This window comes from Panicum virgatum, chromosome 1N, assembly GCF_016808335.1.
Source record: "Panicum virgatum strain AP13 chromosome 1N, P.virgatum_v5, whole genome shotgun sequence".
Taxonomy (NCBI): Eukaryota; Viridiplantae; Streptophyta; class Magnoliopsida; order Poales; family Poaceae; genus Panicum; species Panicum virgatum.
Genome location: NC_053145.1, coordinates 5,185,544 through 5,201,372, shown reverse-complemented (window position 1 = coordinate 5,201,372; position 15,829 = coordinate 5,185,544). Strand labels below are relative to the sequence as shown.

The 15,829-nt window shown below is 44.4% G+C and overlaps 4 protein-coding genes across 4 annotated transcripts; 3 read left to right on the top strand and 1 right to left on the bottom strand.

The window, feature by feature from the left end:
- The first annotated feature begins 1,243 nt into the window (after positions 1 to 1,243).
- On the top strand, positions 1,244 to 3,553 carry LOC120653913 (MADS-box protein ZMM17-like). The gene is made up of 6 exons (XM_039931581.1): positions 1,244 to 1,431; positions 2,476 to 2,545; positions 2,642 to 2,803; positions 2,949 to 2,990; positions 3,083 to 3,124; positions 3,281 to 3,553. Exons 1-6 carry the CDS (start codon positions 1,244 to 1,246, stop codon positions 3,551 to 3,553), a joined length of 777 nt encoding a protein of 258 aa, XP_039787515.1.
- Positions 3,554 to 5,849: 2,296 nt separating this feature from the next.
- On the top strand, positions 5,850 to 8,298 carry LOC120654769 (style cell-cycle inhibitor 1-A-like). Its single transcript, XM_039932405.1, has 4 exons — positions 5,850 to 6,002; positions 6,073 to 6,216; positions 6,823 to 6,887; positions 7,741 to 8,298. The coding sequence occupies exons 1-4, from the start codon at positions 5,954 to 5,956 to the stop codon at positions 7,966 to 7,968; spliced, it is 486 nt and encodes a 161-aa protein (XP_039788339.1). The 5' UTR covers positions 5,850 to 5,953; the 3' UTR covers positions 7,969 to 8,298.
- A 479-nt stretch (positions 8,299 to 8,777) lies between these two features.
- LOC120654770 (glycine cleavage system H protein 2, mitochondrial-like) lies at positions 8,778 to 11,116 on the bottom strand. The gene is made up of 4 exons (XM_039932406.1): positions 10,889 to 11,116; positions 9,690 to 9,778; positions 9,286 to 9,456; positions 8,778 to 9,198 (listed from the first exon to the last, which is right to left on the bottom strand). The coding sequence occupies exons 1-4, from the start codon at positions 10,977 to 10,979 to the stop codon at positions 9,073 to 9,075; spliced, it is 477 nt and encodes a 158-aa protein (XP_039788340.1). The 5' UTR covers positions 10,980 to 11,116; the 3' UTR covers positions 8,778 to 9,072.
- Positions 11,117 to 11,457: 341 nt separating this feature from the next.
- LOC120654768 (proline-rich antigen homolog) lies at positions 11,458 to 15,377 on the top strand. Its single transcript, XM_039932404.1, has 2 exons — positions 11,458 to 12,038; positions 14,927 to 15,377. Exons 1-2 carry the CDS (start codon positions 11,644 to 11,646, stop codon positions 15,327 to 15,329), a joined length of 798 nt encoding a protein of 265 aa, XP_039788338.1. The 5' UTR covers positions 11,458 to 11,643; the 3' UTR covers positions 15,330 to 15,377.
- Positions 15,378 to 15,829: the final 452 nt, after the last annotated feature.

The following is a 15,829-nucleotide window of genomic DNA, read 5'->3' as shown; positions in this document are numbered from 1 at the left end:
TAATTACCGAGGATTAACACCTGGGTGTTACACATATGCAGATGCGTGGACTGGTCAAGCGTGCTCACGATTTGGGTATTTCACTCGATCGCTTTGAGTCGTTGAGTGGCTTAGGGACCTGAATGTAAAAGTTTGAGGGCTGATGATGCATTTTACTTATATGGTCATATATAATTTTGAAATTATTTCGCAACCAAATAACTTTAGAATTATATATGTCCATATAAGTAAAAACTAACCGTTTGAAGAGGTAATAAAGAACATCAAGCCAACCATGACAGCTGTGATCCACAGTCAGGAGGCGCGGTTCTGGATCACAGCTGTAATGGTTGGCTTGATGTTCTTTATTACCTCTTCAAACGGCTAGTTTTCCATTGTGCTTAGCCGTAGACCGTTTCTTCTTTTTTCCCCTTGCGTTGTAACTTTTTCTTTTGCCTTTTGCTGTTAATTTGGGTGCGTGTGTAAGGTTCTAGGTCTTTCTTAATGAAATGCTTACCCATACAAGTTCGTAAAAAAGGATTTCATTAAGCACTTCGTAAATCTATGCCAGATTAAACTCTAAAAAGATCTAAATTAGAGGTCTTTTGCGGTGCACAATACTACTAATTGGTAGTAGACGGCCGATCTGCAGCAAGAAAGAGTAAAACACACATTGTTAGTAAAAATTTGGCATGTCCCGCTCCCTCAGTCAAAGATAAGTTACTGCTGACGTCACGAGTAGCATTTACTGTGGCAGGAGGGGTAACTAGCTAGAGAGACCGGCCAGGCTAGCACTCTGCACCTTGCTCTCCTTCTATATATGTCCTTCCTTCTGCCCCTCCTGCCTTTGCCTTTCAAGCAAGCACCTCTCTACAAGGTATGAACACATAGCTCAGCCCCCTCTCTCTCTAGCTACCTCCATCTACTCCTCTGTGATTATTTCAAGAAAAATGTAGCCTTTTCTAGTTCTTCATCCTTGGCAATGGAACTATAGACAAAATTTCTACTTCTGATTGTGCCCTTTTATACATCGCAGGTTTTCTTTATGTGACTGCTAGGTTCATTTTGAGCTCATGCATATGCCTCATGCTAGTAATTCCAACAAGATTCAACTCGTGTTCGTCCATTAGCGCGTTAACCCCTTTGTTTGCTGCTTCCTCATGCAGGCAAAAGCGAGTTTGCATCCTGAACTCCCTGGCAGCTAGCTCTAACGAGAGATCGACGTGCTGCTTTTTGGATCGACCGTAGCGGGCTGCCGGGCGCCATGGGCCGCGGGAAGATCGAGATCAAGCGGATCGAGAACTCGACGAACCGCCAGGTCACCTTCTCCAAGCGCCGGGGTGGACTGCTCAAGAAGGCCAACGAGCTCGCCGTGCTGTGCGACGCGCGCGTCGGCGTCGTCATCTTCTCCAGCACCGGCAAGATGTTCGAGTACTGCAGCCCTGCCTGCAGGTTAGATCCACATCCCGAACCGCCGATCGATCAGTCTCCTCTTGTTTCTCCAACACAGTTTCTTTGCCCAGGCTTTTCTGCCTTGTTTAGGGCTTTGCAGAAACAATCAGTTATTACTGACCTTTCAGATTTTCCCTTGGCCTGTAATTTTCTGGCTCAAGGATTTCAGAACATTGATGATCTATATATGAGTATGACGATGCACAGCTAGTGTATTACATTTCGCTTGTAGCTAGTGTGCAGATCTCATAGATGATTTCCCCTTTTTCTTGGATTCACCCTGCTGCCTTCTTTAATTTTAACTAGTTCTTCAGCAATCTGTATGTAACTAGTATGTGCACAATGGAGTGCATCCCTTGATTTTTGCTGAACTGCCAAAGAATTCATGGGTCAAAATAGGCACAGGTACAATTATATTAGAACTGATGCATCACAAACCCTCCTTATGCTCTTTGTAATTTTCTTAAAATCGAACTACGTACTCTAAGAATCTGGAAGTTTTTCTTCTTTTAACTGAGAATTTGGGGATTGTTGATTTATGATACATGGTGTGCTGTCTACTATATATGCCACAAGATCTGCATGATCCTATGTGCTTTTAAGTATCAATCTAGGAAAACATACTAGCTGCCTTTTGTTTCCTCAGTTCTCGTGATACACAAGTTAAGTGGTTTATTAAGCAAGTTAATCATATAAGCACTGACACAACAGAACAGAATGTGTGTACTCTGACTTCTTGGGTTTACTTTAGCTTGTATTTTAAGTAGCCTATGAATCTAAGATCTTTATAATAATCCATGCAAAACATGAAATTCCAAATCTATGTTGATGCTAGCTGTGAGGCGGTTAACAAAACTAAACTAAATTAAATTACTTGAGTAATTCCGCTATATATCTTACTGAGATACATCATTCATTTGCCTCAGATGCTTATTAGCGATGATAGTGGATATGTAAATCGCACCGCAATTAAATTACTACCTTTCTGACATATGCAAATATATGTTGGTTACGACAATGTTTGACAAATTTAATTAAATTCAGCTTGAAGGAGCTGATTGAGCAGTACCAGCATGCTACCAACACCCACTTTGAGGAGATAAACCAGGATCAGGTAGCCTGAACCTGAACACAAAAAAATTAAGTACTAGTAATTTAACAGTCCTCATATATGCATGCTATATATATAACCATTCGAGTTTTTGTGCAGCAAATATTTGTGGAGATGACGCGGATGAAGAACGAGATGGACCAGCTGGAGACGGGCATCAGGAGGTACACCGGCGACGACCTCTCCTCGCTCACCCTCGACGACATCAGCGACCTCGAGCAGCAGCTCGAGTACGCCGTCTCCAAAGTTCGCGCGAGAAAGGTATTAACATTACTAGCTACTAGTTGCGATTCTTGCAGCTCCAGTTGCAGTAGTACACCAAGCTGTAATTGGTGTGGTACTAGTTCTAGCAACGTACTGATCGATCACCTGATCAATGTCTGAATCCCTTGTTCTCTTCTTGCAGCATCAGCTCCTGAACCAACAGCTTGACAACCTGCGTCGCAAGGTAATCCACAATAATCCAACACACATACAAGCATGCATGATCATATGAGTGCTCGATCGGTTCTGAATGCAGTTCGATCTGTCAATGGGCAGGAACACATCTTGGAGGACCAGAACACCTTCCTGTACCGCATGGTACGTAATCCAGAAACATTGTTCATCCTGTTTTTCAAGTTTAATTCTGTCTTACTTGTGTTGTTGTTCTGCTGCACAAGCATGATCGATGGATTTGATGATATTGTGATGTTATTGCATTTGTATTCATGCGCGCGTTCCGTGCTGGCTCTGCAGATCAACGAGAACCAGCAGGCGGCGGCGCTGGGCGGCGAGGTGAAGCTGGGGGAGATGGCGCCGCTGGCGATGCTGCCGGCGCCGGCGCCGGCGCCGTTCGCGCCGCACTCCGGCTGCTACTACGGCGGGGAGTCGTCGAGCACGGCGCTCCAGCTGACGCCCGCGGCGCCGCAGCTGCACCCCGACGTCGGGTTCCGGCTGCAGCCGACGCAGCCCAACCTGCAGGACCCGGCGTGCGGCGGCCTCCATGGCCACGGCCTGCAGCTGTGGTAAGCCCAGCCCAGCTAGCCTAGCCATGCACACATCTGATCACTCAGGTGTGTATATTTACCACATCATAATTAATAAAGCATTTATTATTCATACAACCTGACAAGATTTTTTTTCTCTTTTATATTTTTATCATATAAATTAATTATCTGTGGTTAATTCTTTCTTTGCTGCAGATTAATTGTCCATGGGGAGGAGATGACTATATATCATGCATGGTGGAAAGAGGAGCTTGGGTAGTTGGGTGTTCAGAGATCGAGCTCATACATATGTCATCATCATCATCATCAGTTGGCATCTGAAAAGATATATGTATGTATTAGCTAGTATATGGATAATTCAGTTGTGCTTCTAAGATATACAAGCCAGTAGCCTAATTGGTCGGAACTGATGGAACCCTCTCGTACAATGCATGGTTTGTGAACTCAGTGGTAATAACAGGATTGTGGTTTATATTAATTCGGCGTTTATGTGAGTATGGTGATTTTTGGGCTTTGCTACGGTACACCGAAATGAATGTGGACCGTTGATCTAATGTCATATTACCTCTTAGGAGGTAATACTTTTAATATTTATTTTATAGATTTTAATTAGAAAATAGAGAATTAGATCTACCATATATTGCATGCATGATTCGTTGCCCCTCCCAGTGGGAAAAAAAAGTTGAGATCTCAGATTCCTGTTTTTTTTCCCACCTGATGTGCCGGCTATGGGAATTAGATTGAGAAAAGAAACATTTCCCCCTCCAATCACGTAACATACCCATGAGCACATTGCATGTAAATTTACTTTTTTCTTCTTCTTTTGCCATCTCGTTACATGACATTTTGATAATCATATCTTTTGACATGGATTTGCTAGAAAAAAAAGTGGCATGCCGTGTGATCTAAATATGTAATAGATCTTATAATAGATATGAAATGGGTCAGTTGTAATAATACTATTTTTTTCTTCATGGACGTACATGAAACGTGTAACCCCCCCCCCCCCCCCCCCCCCCCTTCCCCAAAATGAGGTAACGTGACATGTTTTTACACCCCGGGCCCCTCCCCAACATGAGGTGGAGTCCATCTCAAAATTTCGATGAAATTTGAAGACTCCGTATACAACATCACCTCTGATTCTGATGATGCACTAGCGCTTTCAAAAAAAAAATATAACAGGCATCTCCCACTTAATTTCCCCGATCCAAAATTATCTCAAGGCAGCCTTCCAAGAAATGTGCATTTGTTGTTGTCGGTTACAACCAATCTAAAACAAACTGCATGCATGCATGCAGATGAGACGCTTATTATAGCAATTATCAGCTTTAATTAATTATTTTGTCTCTCTTGAAATTGGCTCAGATTTTTTTGTTATCTTACCTCCTAGGAGGTAATGGGTGTACCGTAGCAAAATCTGTGATTTTTTACACTGTGAGTATGGCGATTAAATTCATTGCGTGAGTGCAACGATTTTTTGAGGTAATGATTATACTCAGTGATCAGCCCCGCCAGGCGCTATGAGTCTGCTGAGTATAACGTTTGGAATCATAGCTTGTGCGGTTTTTTTTCTCTCAAATACAAGGAGGAGAGCTACAGATCTTTTGTGCTAAAGTAGAAAAAAAGTTTATTGTACACTACAATATATTGCGTTACGGTGGCACTGAGATACAGCAGACTTTGATTGGCGAGCAACCTATACAAGTTGATCTCTAGTTTATTTACACCTTAATTACTACTCACATATTAGGCTATCAAGATGGCAACTAACTCTTGCAGGATCTCCCCCAGGATTCAGATGTTTTATGCGCAGTTGATGAACGATCGACAGTAGTAATTGTTCTCCATCTTGTGTGAATTGCATCGACCTGCACCTTTTTCATAGTGAATCTTGACCTTTTTCTACGTGCTTGCGCTACTTTATTACAGTCTCTTGCCTTAAATTGGCAGAAAATAGTACATCAAAGCTATCAAGTAAACCATTGGGAAAAAAAGAAGCTACCAGCCATTGGAGACTTCAACTCTCTGATGAATGCACACTGACACCTTGCTTCACCAGCACCACGCCGGTCTCGACGATGGCTTTGGAGATATCGGAGTTGGGAATCGGATTGGAACACTAGCAGGAATATCGGATGAGCAGATCCATCCCGATCAGGATAGGAATAGGTCTCCACTGACCGTCCGATCGAGTATGCACGGCCACGATCGCCTACCGGGCGCGAGCTTTTGCGTCAAAGCCCTCTCCCACTAGGCTGAGACATCGTCCGCTTCTGATCCACCGACTTGGCGGGCCAAAAATACATGGGCTTTGTATCCACTTAGGCCCAACACGAGGCTCCGAGAGAATCTTCTTTCCCCAAACTGCTCGGTGCCCTTCTTCGCTCACTCGGGCGGCGGACGAGGCCGCCGGCGCGCGACGATGGGCGGCGAGGGGAAGTCGAGGAAGCGCCGCTCTTCTCCCTCCTCAGGTACCCGGAGATCCCGTTCCTCTCCCCTCTCGCGGTCGAACCCATCATCCTCTTCTCTTGGTTGTTTCAGGGGAGGAAGAGGGGAGGGAACGGAGGAGGCGGGACAAGAAGGATAGCAGGAGGAGCAGACGGGAGGACAGGGAGGAGGAGGAGGAGGACGACAGGCACAAGAAGAGGAAGAAGAGCAAGCACAGCGACAGGGACAGAGGCAAAGGTTGGATTCTTTCAATCGTCATAATCACCAATAACTTCTGGCTCTTCAACACTTTCTGTTCTATGTCTGCATCCACTTCTCTTTGTGCAATTTTGCTCTCTGAACCTCTGTATGTTAGGTTCTTAGCTAAATTTCTAATAGCTCTAATGTGCACCGAACTGTTGCTAGGTTTTGGTTTTGATCAAGATTGGAAATAGCGGGGTATGAAGTTTAGCGGTAACCTACTCTAAAAGCTATAGAATAGCTATAGCGAAGCTATAGCAGGCTATAGCGAAAGCTAAATCATTTAGCGAAATGATAAAATAATAAATAATCTCATACAAATTATAAGTATCGTTGGTCTAACACCTAAAATTTGAGTCTAACACATCTCTTAACTACCCAACAGTACCCAATTGACATTTAGCGCTGCTAAGTCTCACAAAAACCTATTTAGCGGACATTTAGCATGGCTAAATCTCATAAAACCTCCTTTAGCGGATATAGCGAACAAATGCTGTATAGCATAGCGGTAGATCTCTTAAAAAGCTATTAGCGGCCTATAGCGAGGCTATAGCGGGCTATTTCCAACCATGGTTTTGATGTGTGTGTTTCTTTGCATTGCAGAGAGGGATTCGAAGGAGAGGCATTCCAAAGAGAAGGAGAAGAGCAAGAGAAAAGACAAGGATGCAGTGAGTTCCCTGAACGATGTCCTCTGTTTCATTGGCCATTACTGAATAAATAGTTTGCTTAGGAATGATTTGATTTATCTGAACATTGTAAATAAATTGCTTTAGAAGATTGAGCTTTCATTGGCAGTGGAACACTGCTTTGAAATAGAACCAATTCGAGGAACAATGTTGGCTTACCCTACAAGTAAAAGACTAAAAGTGTAGACCCAAACTTAGAACTTGTTTCATGTTTCCAATTTTGGGTGTGTCTTGAAAGAACGAATCAGGGATAAGAACATATAGTATGTAAACATTTCTATAATTATCACTGCCGAAGTATAAGTCACTTTGTGTTGTCATAGACATGGGAGGTTCATGGAAATCTCCAAGAATCTATTTCTCATCTGTAGGCTGCATAGAACATTGAAACTTGCCATAACGTGTTTACCTTATGAAGGCTGAATTGAGGAACATGATTTGTTGACCTGAAACAATGATGCAAGTAGGCATTTTGTGCTTTCTAGGATATTGCTTCCTCCATGCAATCTTTTATGCTGCAACTTATTGAAATATTAGTACGTACATTCCTGAAAGATCTTTGCAACCATGGTGTGCTTACATTGAGTATGATGTTTGTTACATGTCATGGTTTCCTGATCAATTGGTGGCAATGGGATTTATTTATATTCAAAGTAGCTAGTTGTTAAGAACAGAAATAGTGACTCAAATTTATTTGACTGGACCGATGGGGTATGTATCTCATTGCAAAAACAGGAGTTACTGACATTTACTGAATTCAGTTTTTGTTTTGCCTGGCCCCTTTTTCCCTCCTTGAATTATCCTTGTTTCTCATATTCCCCACTTGCTGAAACAGGTCTTCAAAGAAATATCTAAAGATGACTACTTTGCAAAGAACAATGAGTTTGCGACCTGGCTGAAGGAAGAAAAAGGCAAATATTTTTCAGATCTTTCTTCAGAGTCTGCTCGTGATCTGTTCCTAAAGTTTGTGAAGCAATGGAACAAAGGAAAGCTACCATCACAATACTATGAGGGGATTACAAGCGGTCCACGATCAGCACACAATTGGAACATCAAAGCGTGAGGCATGTTCTCCTTCATTGTGGTCTGCAGCATGAGGCATCTTGTGTTTTCCTGGCGGGATTTTCACTTAGTTGTGGTGCACCAGACTACCAGTACAACTGCTTTTGATCTTCTAGGTTATTGTAAAGCTGATGTGCAGAATGTGTTTCTAAAGCAGGAGGGTAAATCATAGGTCTCTAGTATCGGTGTTTAACATTAATGCTAGTTCTTCAATGATCATTACTGTTGGATCCTGAAAATGAGCAAACCACCTGCTGAGAGAGCTTTGCTTTGATCGTAAGGGCATGTGATGTTCATGCAATGCTAATATCTAAGGTTTTCAACAGCAGTAGATCTTTGGCGTTTATGTTCTTTGGCAGTGTTTTAAAGGCACCAGGAGACCCAAGGCGAGCCAGATACGCCCGGATGCCTAGGGGGCGCGACAAGGTGCTATTATTCCCAAGGCGAGCTAGGTCTCCCGAACGCCTATGAACACGATGCATACTTGTTATCTGAATGGATCATAATTCATCGGACAAGTTATGATGAATCTTACTCACCTCCTGATATATCTACCTGGCATAGCAGCATAAGTTTGGTTCTTATGCTGGATTTGCTTTGTTTTCTGTTTGTGCAAGAACTGAGCATTGGTAATCCGGAGATGCCAAGTTGGGTCCTTGAATATGCTGTGTTTGGAAGAGTTTCAGTGCCGTTCTTGCTTGCCTTGTAATTTCAACATGAAAACAGCTTTTTATAGTGAATCAAAAGCTGCAATGTCTCAATGTAGACTCAGATCGGTCCCCTGTTTGCCCACTAGGCATACTAGTAAACTAATACCACCGAACATTCTGAACCATCAACGAAGGACCAAACAATCCGTAATTCTGTATACCAAGGAATGAAACAGAAACAGTTAAATGAAAACTCACGAGCGTTACAACTAGAAAGAGGAAAAGATACTCGATCATGTCCTTTACAACTCGGATTTCCCAGGCCCTTGATGAGGCAAACCTAAACTAATTTATTGCACGCGATGAACCTTGCCAATTTGCCACGGTCTGAGACCAAAAGCACTGATAAAGCTTGAAACACAGGTCCTTGATGTTCAGAAGACACTTCTATTTCTTCAATGTTCATCTTCTTCCTCACAGAATTTCGAGTATTTCTCGTCATCCATCAGTGAATTGAGCTCACCTGAATCACTGAGCTTAACCTTGATAATCCATCCCTTTTCATATGGACTTGCATTCACCTAACAAGAAAATATAAACATTGACTAATCTACCAAGGAAATGTTTATTTCAGTTGAGTCCTGGCTACTATGAGTCGCAATGCTTACCAATCCAGGTTCCTCGCCTAGTTTCTCATTCACTTCCACGACCTCTCCAGATACTGGTGAGTTGATATCACTGGTTGCCTTCACACTTTCAACAGCGCCAAAGTTCTTTCCCTGGGATACACTGATGCCAACTTCTGGCAGCTCCACATACACAACATCACCCAAATGATCCTGGAAGCCCAAGGAATGAAACAAATGTTAAAAGTTAGGCAGTGCAAACCCTGATGCTGTATGCTGAACATGATAGAATGTATTCGAACTCATGTCTAGGCAACAGACGCATGCATTATGTACATAAGTATAGACAACTGCAGCACTGGATAACGTAGCATATGGAGGGCCTAACACCTAGAATTGCTTCACGCTTCACATTCACAGTAATATAAATATATGAATGTATCAACCTGGGCATGGTCAGTAATCCCGACAGTTGCCGAATCACCCTCAACCTTCACCCATTCATGACTATCAGCATACTTCAGATCCTTCAGCACTAGAAAAAAGGGGGGAAATGAGAAAGATTTAGAACATGCGAAGTTGTATGTATTAAGTGGCATTGTGGGGCAACAATCCACACATAAAAAAGTACTATACCAATCCAACCCAGGACTTCTCTTCTATCTTTTATAAAACTAAAGGAAAAAAAGGATGCTTTCAACAATCAGTATTTAGTCAATATTTCGATTAAAAAAACAAGTCTTCTGCAAGGAAAACCATCATTTTTTTTCTCAATCATTTTTTACAGAACAAACTCCACAATACAAATCTTGGTTCCTGACACAATTTCTTCTGCACCTCTTCTGAAGCACAATTTTGCCAACACAGCTATCTATTCATAAGACAAAAGGCAAAGAAGAAAGACTCAAGCATTGCAGTGTTGTCAAATTCCATCATCTTATTAGAGACCTATGTCTGTTGTCTGTGCTATGTTTGCAGTCAGCAGTTTTCTTCTATTAAATCTTTCATACAAGCCTATTCCTAAAAATAGATGCATATATCTTAAATTCTAATGTACAAAGACTCCTGCAAGAATCAATCTGAAAACTTTCACAATGAGTCAGCAATTCGCAGCATGGTATCAAGACAAAAAATTAGAAAAAAAATATCGAAATGCATCAAACAACACAACACAACAAAAATTAATTTCAGTCTGTGAAACATTGCCTTACTCATCAACATCTAAGGCTAATCTAAATCTGAGAAACCAATCTTCCAAAGATAGCAGTGTAGTATATACCCCAAAGGCAAAACTACGATCTTTTCCATACATGTCACCATGAAATCATCCTTAACGGAACCGCATTCATCTTCAGAAAATATTATATCTTTCACCCCAAAAAGGAATCGAAGCAACTGGAATTAAAGAGCGGCGGCGGCTAAACCCCGTCGTAAACCCCATTCCCTGAACTTATCTGCCGCCTGATCCGCGCAGAGTTCCCCAAATCAAGAATCATTCCACATATCCGATCTTTAGGCACACAAGATAACAAGATCATGCCGTAACAACAACAAGGAGCCGTGATCCCACGCACCAGAGCGCAGGAAACGGCATGCCACACACCCGAGGACAAGGTGGCGACGGAGAGGAGGGAGAGATATGTACCAGTGGAGAAGGCCCTGGGGAAGGTGGAGATCCTGAGGTAGGCGGCGGCGCGGGACGCCCACAGCAGCCGGGAGGAGGCGGCCATGGCCATGATCCGTGGAGGCGGCGGAGGAGAGGGGCTGGTTGCTCGCCGCCGCTTCCGCTCTGCCGCCGCCTGGTTCGTTCGGTGTGGTGGTGGCCTGACCTCGGCTCGCCTTTTCTGCAGATTGGAAAAATATAGTGGAAAAAAATTGGAAAGTTGGTGGTGCGCTCGCTAATTGCAAAAGGCCAAAAGCCATTTCCTTCCTGCTAGGCCATGGCCCATTGTAGGCCTCTTAGTATTTTTCTCATTATTCTTTTACAATTTTATTCTTTACCCCTTGAGTTCTCATGATATATCAAAAGTTCACGCCTGCCCTTGTATTTTAGGAAGAAAGTCATCATGTTGTCAGGCTTCCGCTCCATGGCCAAAAAGTCAAAAACCATGAAAATCAAGATAAGAGGACAAGTTTGTGCCCAAAAAAAAAAAAAGATAAGAGGACAAGTTTCTAAACCTCCATGCATTGGGGCATATATTATGAAACGAGAGAAGGACAGGGATGTTTTCGCAAATAATGCCATATTGAGCTGGCCAAGGATTGTTGTCTCCATGATCAGTTGATACTCCTTGTTACTCCATGCTGTATTTGAGAAAATTGGAATTTTGCCTTCATGGGAATGGGATTTTGCTAAATACCATCGAACTTGTGGGCTTCGCTTGATTGACCTTATGAACGATGTCCTTCACGTTAGAATGTCATTTCTCGATTTTTGACCATTTCGCAAATTTAGCAGCTCATTTTTTAACATGGTTGAACACTTTTGCCCCTGCCTCCATCTTCCTTATCTCTTCTTCCTCTGGTCACGAGTATCGTTCCCATCTGCTCGTACCGCGCCGCTGGAGGCGCTGCGCTACTGCCCAGCGGCCGCCGCCGCCGCCGCCCCCAGGAGCCGGTGCCCTGCAGGCGCTGCCCCAGGAGTCGCCGCCCCCAAGAGCAGCCGCCCTAGAGCAGCCGCTGCCTGGAGCAGGCGCAGGCCCCGCGGACGGGCAACAGCAGGGCAGGCCGCCCCTCCAGCAGCAGGGCGTGCCGCCCCTTCACATCCTCCCCTCCCTTGCACGCCTGATCCAGAGGTGAGGTTAATGATTGATTTTGTGCAAAGTGTAATTAGAATTGTTTGGAAGGCTGCTACAAATCCTCCGGTACTGAGGCAAATGGGAGTTAACGGAGAGGGGGAAACAGATGAGAGAGATGAGGTAGGGGCAAAATTATCAAATCGGGTTGAAAAAAGAGCTGCAGACTTTGTAAAATGATCAAATAAGTTGTAATGACATAACGTGAATGACAGGCTTCATAAGAGCAATCCAGCGAAACCCACAACTTCAATGGCATAAAATTCCAATTTTCTCGCTGTATTTGCGCGGAAGGGTTACATCACGAAATTGGCACCAAATTCCACTTTCAATTGACGCCATTTGGTACTGATTTGAGGCTTAATATAATCACCAGATTAAGGCTATGTTTGGTTTTCATAAGTCACTTGACTTATAAGTATAAGTTAGGTGACTTAAAACCAGTGACTTATAAGTCATCTCTGTTTGGTTGCAAGTGACTTATAAGTCATCCTCTTTTACCCGTCGCCCTCCCCATCCCCTCTTCTCTCTCCTCCATTCTCCTCTCTCCCCATTATCCCGCGCCGCCGCGGCCTGGGCAGGGGCGCTCTGCGCCGCCGCGACCTCGGCGAGCGAGCTCCGCGCCGCCGCGGCCTGGGCCGGGGAGCTCCGCACCGCCGCTTGCCACCGTCCCAAGTCCCAGCCCCAGCCCCCGTCCCCCAACCAGCCATGGCGTCCGAGGCGACGGAGTCGTCGCGCGCCTGCCGACCTCTTGCTCGAGCACCACAACCCGCCACGCGCCTCCTACCTGGTCCTGCCCGAGCACCTCGCCCCCCGACCCGCGGCTCTTCCCCCGCCGCACCTTAGGCCTCATCGCCAACCCACGCAGCCCCGGCGGGCGAGCTCTGTGCCGCCGCAGCCCATGGCGCCCCTCCTCCCCATCCCTCACCGGCGCGGAGGAGGCCCGAGCCGCACCGCCCTGGGCGGGCCGGATCCGTGCCGTCCTGCTCCCTCTGCCGGTGCGCGGAGGGGAGGCGCGCGCGAGGCGGGGCTGCTCAGATCCGGCGGCGAGCAGCCCGCGCGGGAGGGCAGCGGCCAGCGGCGGGGAGATTGGGCACCGGGGAAGCGCCGGCTGCGAGATTGGGAGGCACGGCAGGGGAGGCGCGGCGGCGGCGCCGAGATTGGGAGGCGGCGGGGAGAACGGAAGGGGACGAGCAACGGGAGGGAGGCGGTCTTTGTGGGCGGGGCGCGGTTGGGCGTGGGGCCCACGTGAAAAAGGTGTGGGCCCCACGCGGAAAGAGGTGACATAAGTTTTAAGTTGGGGTGGAGTAACTTATGGTTTATAAGTTATGATGACTTATAAGTTTGGGATGTTTGACAAAATAAATTACTTTTTGTATTTTTTGATTTATAAGTTTGTGACTTATTTAGAGCCAAACATGACCTTAATATGATGCTGCCCCAACTGCAACGCTGCCTTGGGGGAGCCACCAACCCCAAGCACCAGCGCACCAAAAGATTTCCAACTACTGTGACACCGAATCACGGGAGGGAGTCGGGCCATGAGAACCCGTAAACAATCACCAACGACACGAGTGCTCCCTGACACTGATCAGACTTCCGAACAGCGGTGGGTGGCTGATGCAGACCGTGAAACAAACAGCGGATGGGCAGTTGGTGATGGAATCTATCGTATCCTTTGGCGAGTCATCGATGTTAGACTTATTTTAAGTTCTGTCATATAGAATGTTTCCATGCAAATTATGAGTACTAAACATAAATTTATAATAAAATAAGTTCTATAATCCTAAGTTTTTCACCAAACGAATGAATCTATTATGCATAATTAGTCCTTAGCCCATGTAATGCGACAATAACACGTGTTAATTATAAATTAATTAGACTTAATAGATTCATCTTTTAAAAAAATTATGATTATGAAGTTAGTTTTATATTAGCTTATATTTAGTCCTTCTAATTGAGATCGAAACATTCGAGCGACATGGCTTATTTTAAGCCCCTAGTATCCATTGGACTTTAGAGCCTAGGACAAAGCAACAAAAACGAGATATTGCAACATGTCCATGTTTTATTTGTCAAAAAATAAAGATTACTTTTCCTCGCGAAATGAAAGATTACTTGTCGAAGGTAATTTATCTGTTACTGAAGTCCTTTAAAAGTGGTTCAGAACAGCCCATTTGTACGGTACAATTCATTCAGAATATCAGAAGTATAAAATGTTTAGTTTTTTTTTGTACACCGAGGATATTGGTAGTGGGCCGAAACATTTTCGTTTTGTTCAGGCGGAGGCCAACAAGCATAACATGGCAGAGACTGGATTAGGGCCGGGCACGACAAAATAGCACCATTTATAGTTAAAAAAACAAAATAGAATCACACACAAAGTTACCGTTAAACGCACGATCACAGGAGGCGATACATCCATTCGTTTTGAGCTATAAGCGCTACACATGCGTGCCAACTTTACCGTGGGTTACAACAAAACAGGCTGAAGAACTGGACATCTTTGTACTGTCTTCCTCTCCATCCCAAACTTTATAAAAACATGATGACTAGAGCCTTGTTTAGTTGCTCCGTATAAATTTTTAATTTTTTTTCATATTTGAAGTATTAAATATAGACTAATCATAAAAAAAATTATAGAACTCGTCTGTAAAGTACGAGATGAATTTATTAAGACTAATTAATTCATCATTAATATATGTTTACTGTATTATTTTATTGTCTAAGATTCGTCTCGCAATTTACAGGCAATATGTGAAAACCGATTTTTTCATTTACATTTAATATGCTATGCATGTGTCCAAATATTGATGTGATTGATGACTAGCAACTAAACAGGTCTAGATGAGTCATCATGTTGAGTTTTGGCCTCTCAATCCACGCAGGATGCAGCCACGTCACTGCAGCCGATCCCTCCCGGTTGCATTGACATGGCCCTGGACTCAAGTAATTTTGTTTCTATCAAGTCAAGTCATCAAGAAGAAAAAAGATTTGGGAATAAGCAAAGTGGTAGTTGAGACGGACTCAATGCTGGCGCAATTAGCTCTGACGACCTCTACCTTCTCTCTGGCACCCGTGGGTGGTATTGTGTACGAGATTAAGTACTTGATGAATTTGTTTTTCAATTCTTTACAAGTGGTGTTTTGCCCTAGAGATTGTAATAGGGTGCCGCACACTGTGGCGGCGCTTGGTTGTAAGTGTCCTCCCGATACTGTCGTCTCATGGGATGGCATGCCTCCGAGCTTGGAGGATATAGTGACTAGTGATATCACTGAGTCATCGGTTTAATGGAATGAAAATTCCTTCAAAAAAAAAAGAAGAAAAAAGATCGAAACTTGAAAGCAAGTTTTGGAGCCTTTGGGCCTTGGCCCACCGCACAAAAGTGGGAAATAACCAAATAAACCCTAACTAAATCGGAAGGGAAGGGGGGGGGAGGATCGACTCCATGGCAGGCCGGCGGCGGCGAGGCGGGAGCCCAAACACTTGGGACGGCACCTGGGAGGGCAAAATTTTGGACATAATCTACGGGCACTACAAGGATTCGCTCAACGCGCTGCCGGTGGAGGACATGCCGTCGCTTTTCCCGCGCCTCCTCGACGCCGGCGTCTGCTTCGGCTTCGCCGACCCTGTCACCAACATCATCGCCAACCAGGGGCGAAGTTAGAACTGAATCGAGGGGGTGCCTTGTCCATGGTTCTACTGCTAGCTTTCTAATTTATACTGCTAGCATAAGGCTATGGTTTACTAGCTCATGAGTAATTTGGATGCCTGCAAAGCAATTAGAATGG

Excerpts from the sequence above, each read along its gene's own strand:
- LOC120653913 (XM_039931581.1), top strand. The coding sequence starts at position 1,244 with ATGGGCCGCGGGAAGATCGAGATCAAGCGGATCGAGAACTCGACGAAC. Across the intron at positions 2,546-2,641 it reads AGGAGATAAACCAGGATCAG|CAAATATTTGTGGAGATGAC; the intron begins GTAGCCTGAACC and ends GTTTTTGTGCAG. Across the intron at positions 3,125-3,280 it reads ACACCTTCCTGTACCGCATG|ATCAACGAGAACCAGCAGGC; the intron begins GTACGTAATCCA and ends CTGGCTCTGCAG.
- LOC120654769 (XM_039932405.1), top strand. The coding sequence starts at position 5,954 with ATGGGCGGCGAGGGGAAGTCGAGGAAGCGCCGCTCTTCTCCCTCCTCA. Across the intron at positions 6,003-6,072 it reads CCGCTCTTCTCCCTCCTCAG|GGGAGGAAGAGGGGAGGGAA; the intron begins GTACCCGGAGAT and ends TGGTTGTTTCAG. Across the intron at positions 6,888-7,740 it reads AGAGAAAAGACAAGGATGCA|GTCTTCAAAGAAATATCTAA; the intron begins GTGAGTTCCCTG and ends TTGCTGAAACAG.
- LOC120654770 (XM_039932406.1), bottom strand. The coding sequence starts at position 10,979 with ATGGCCATGGCCGCCTCCTCCCGGCTGCTGTGGGCGTCCCGCGCCGCC. Across the intron at positions 9,779-10,888 it reads CCCCAGGGCCTTCTCCACTG|TGCTGAAGGATCTGAAGTAT; the intron begins GTACATATCTCT and ends CCTTTTTTCTAG. Across the intron at positions 9,199-9,285 it reads TAGGCGAGGAACCTGGATTG|GTGAATGCAAGTCCATATGA; the intron begins GTAAGCATTGCG and ends TTTTCTTGTTAG.
- LOC120654768 (XM_039932404.1), top strand. The coding sequence starts at position 11,644 with ATGTCCTTCACGTTAGAATGTCATTTCTCGATTTTTGACCATTTCGCA. Across the intron at positions 12,039-14,926 it reads CTTGCACGCCTGATCCAGAG|GATGCAGCCACGTCACTGCA; the intron begins GTGAGGTTAATG and ends CAATCCACGCAG.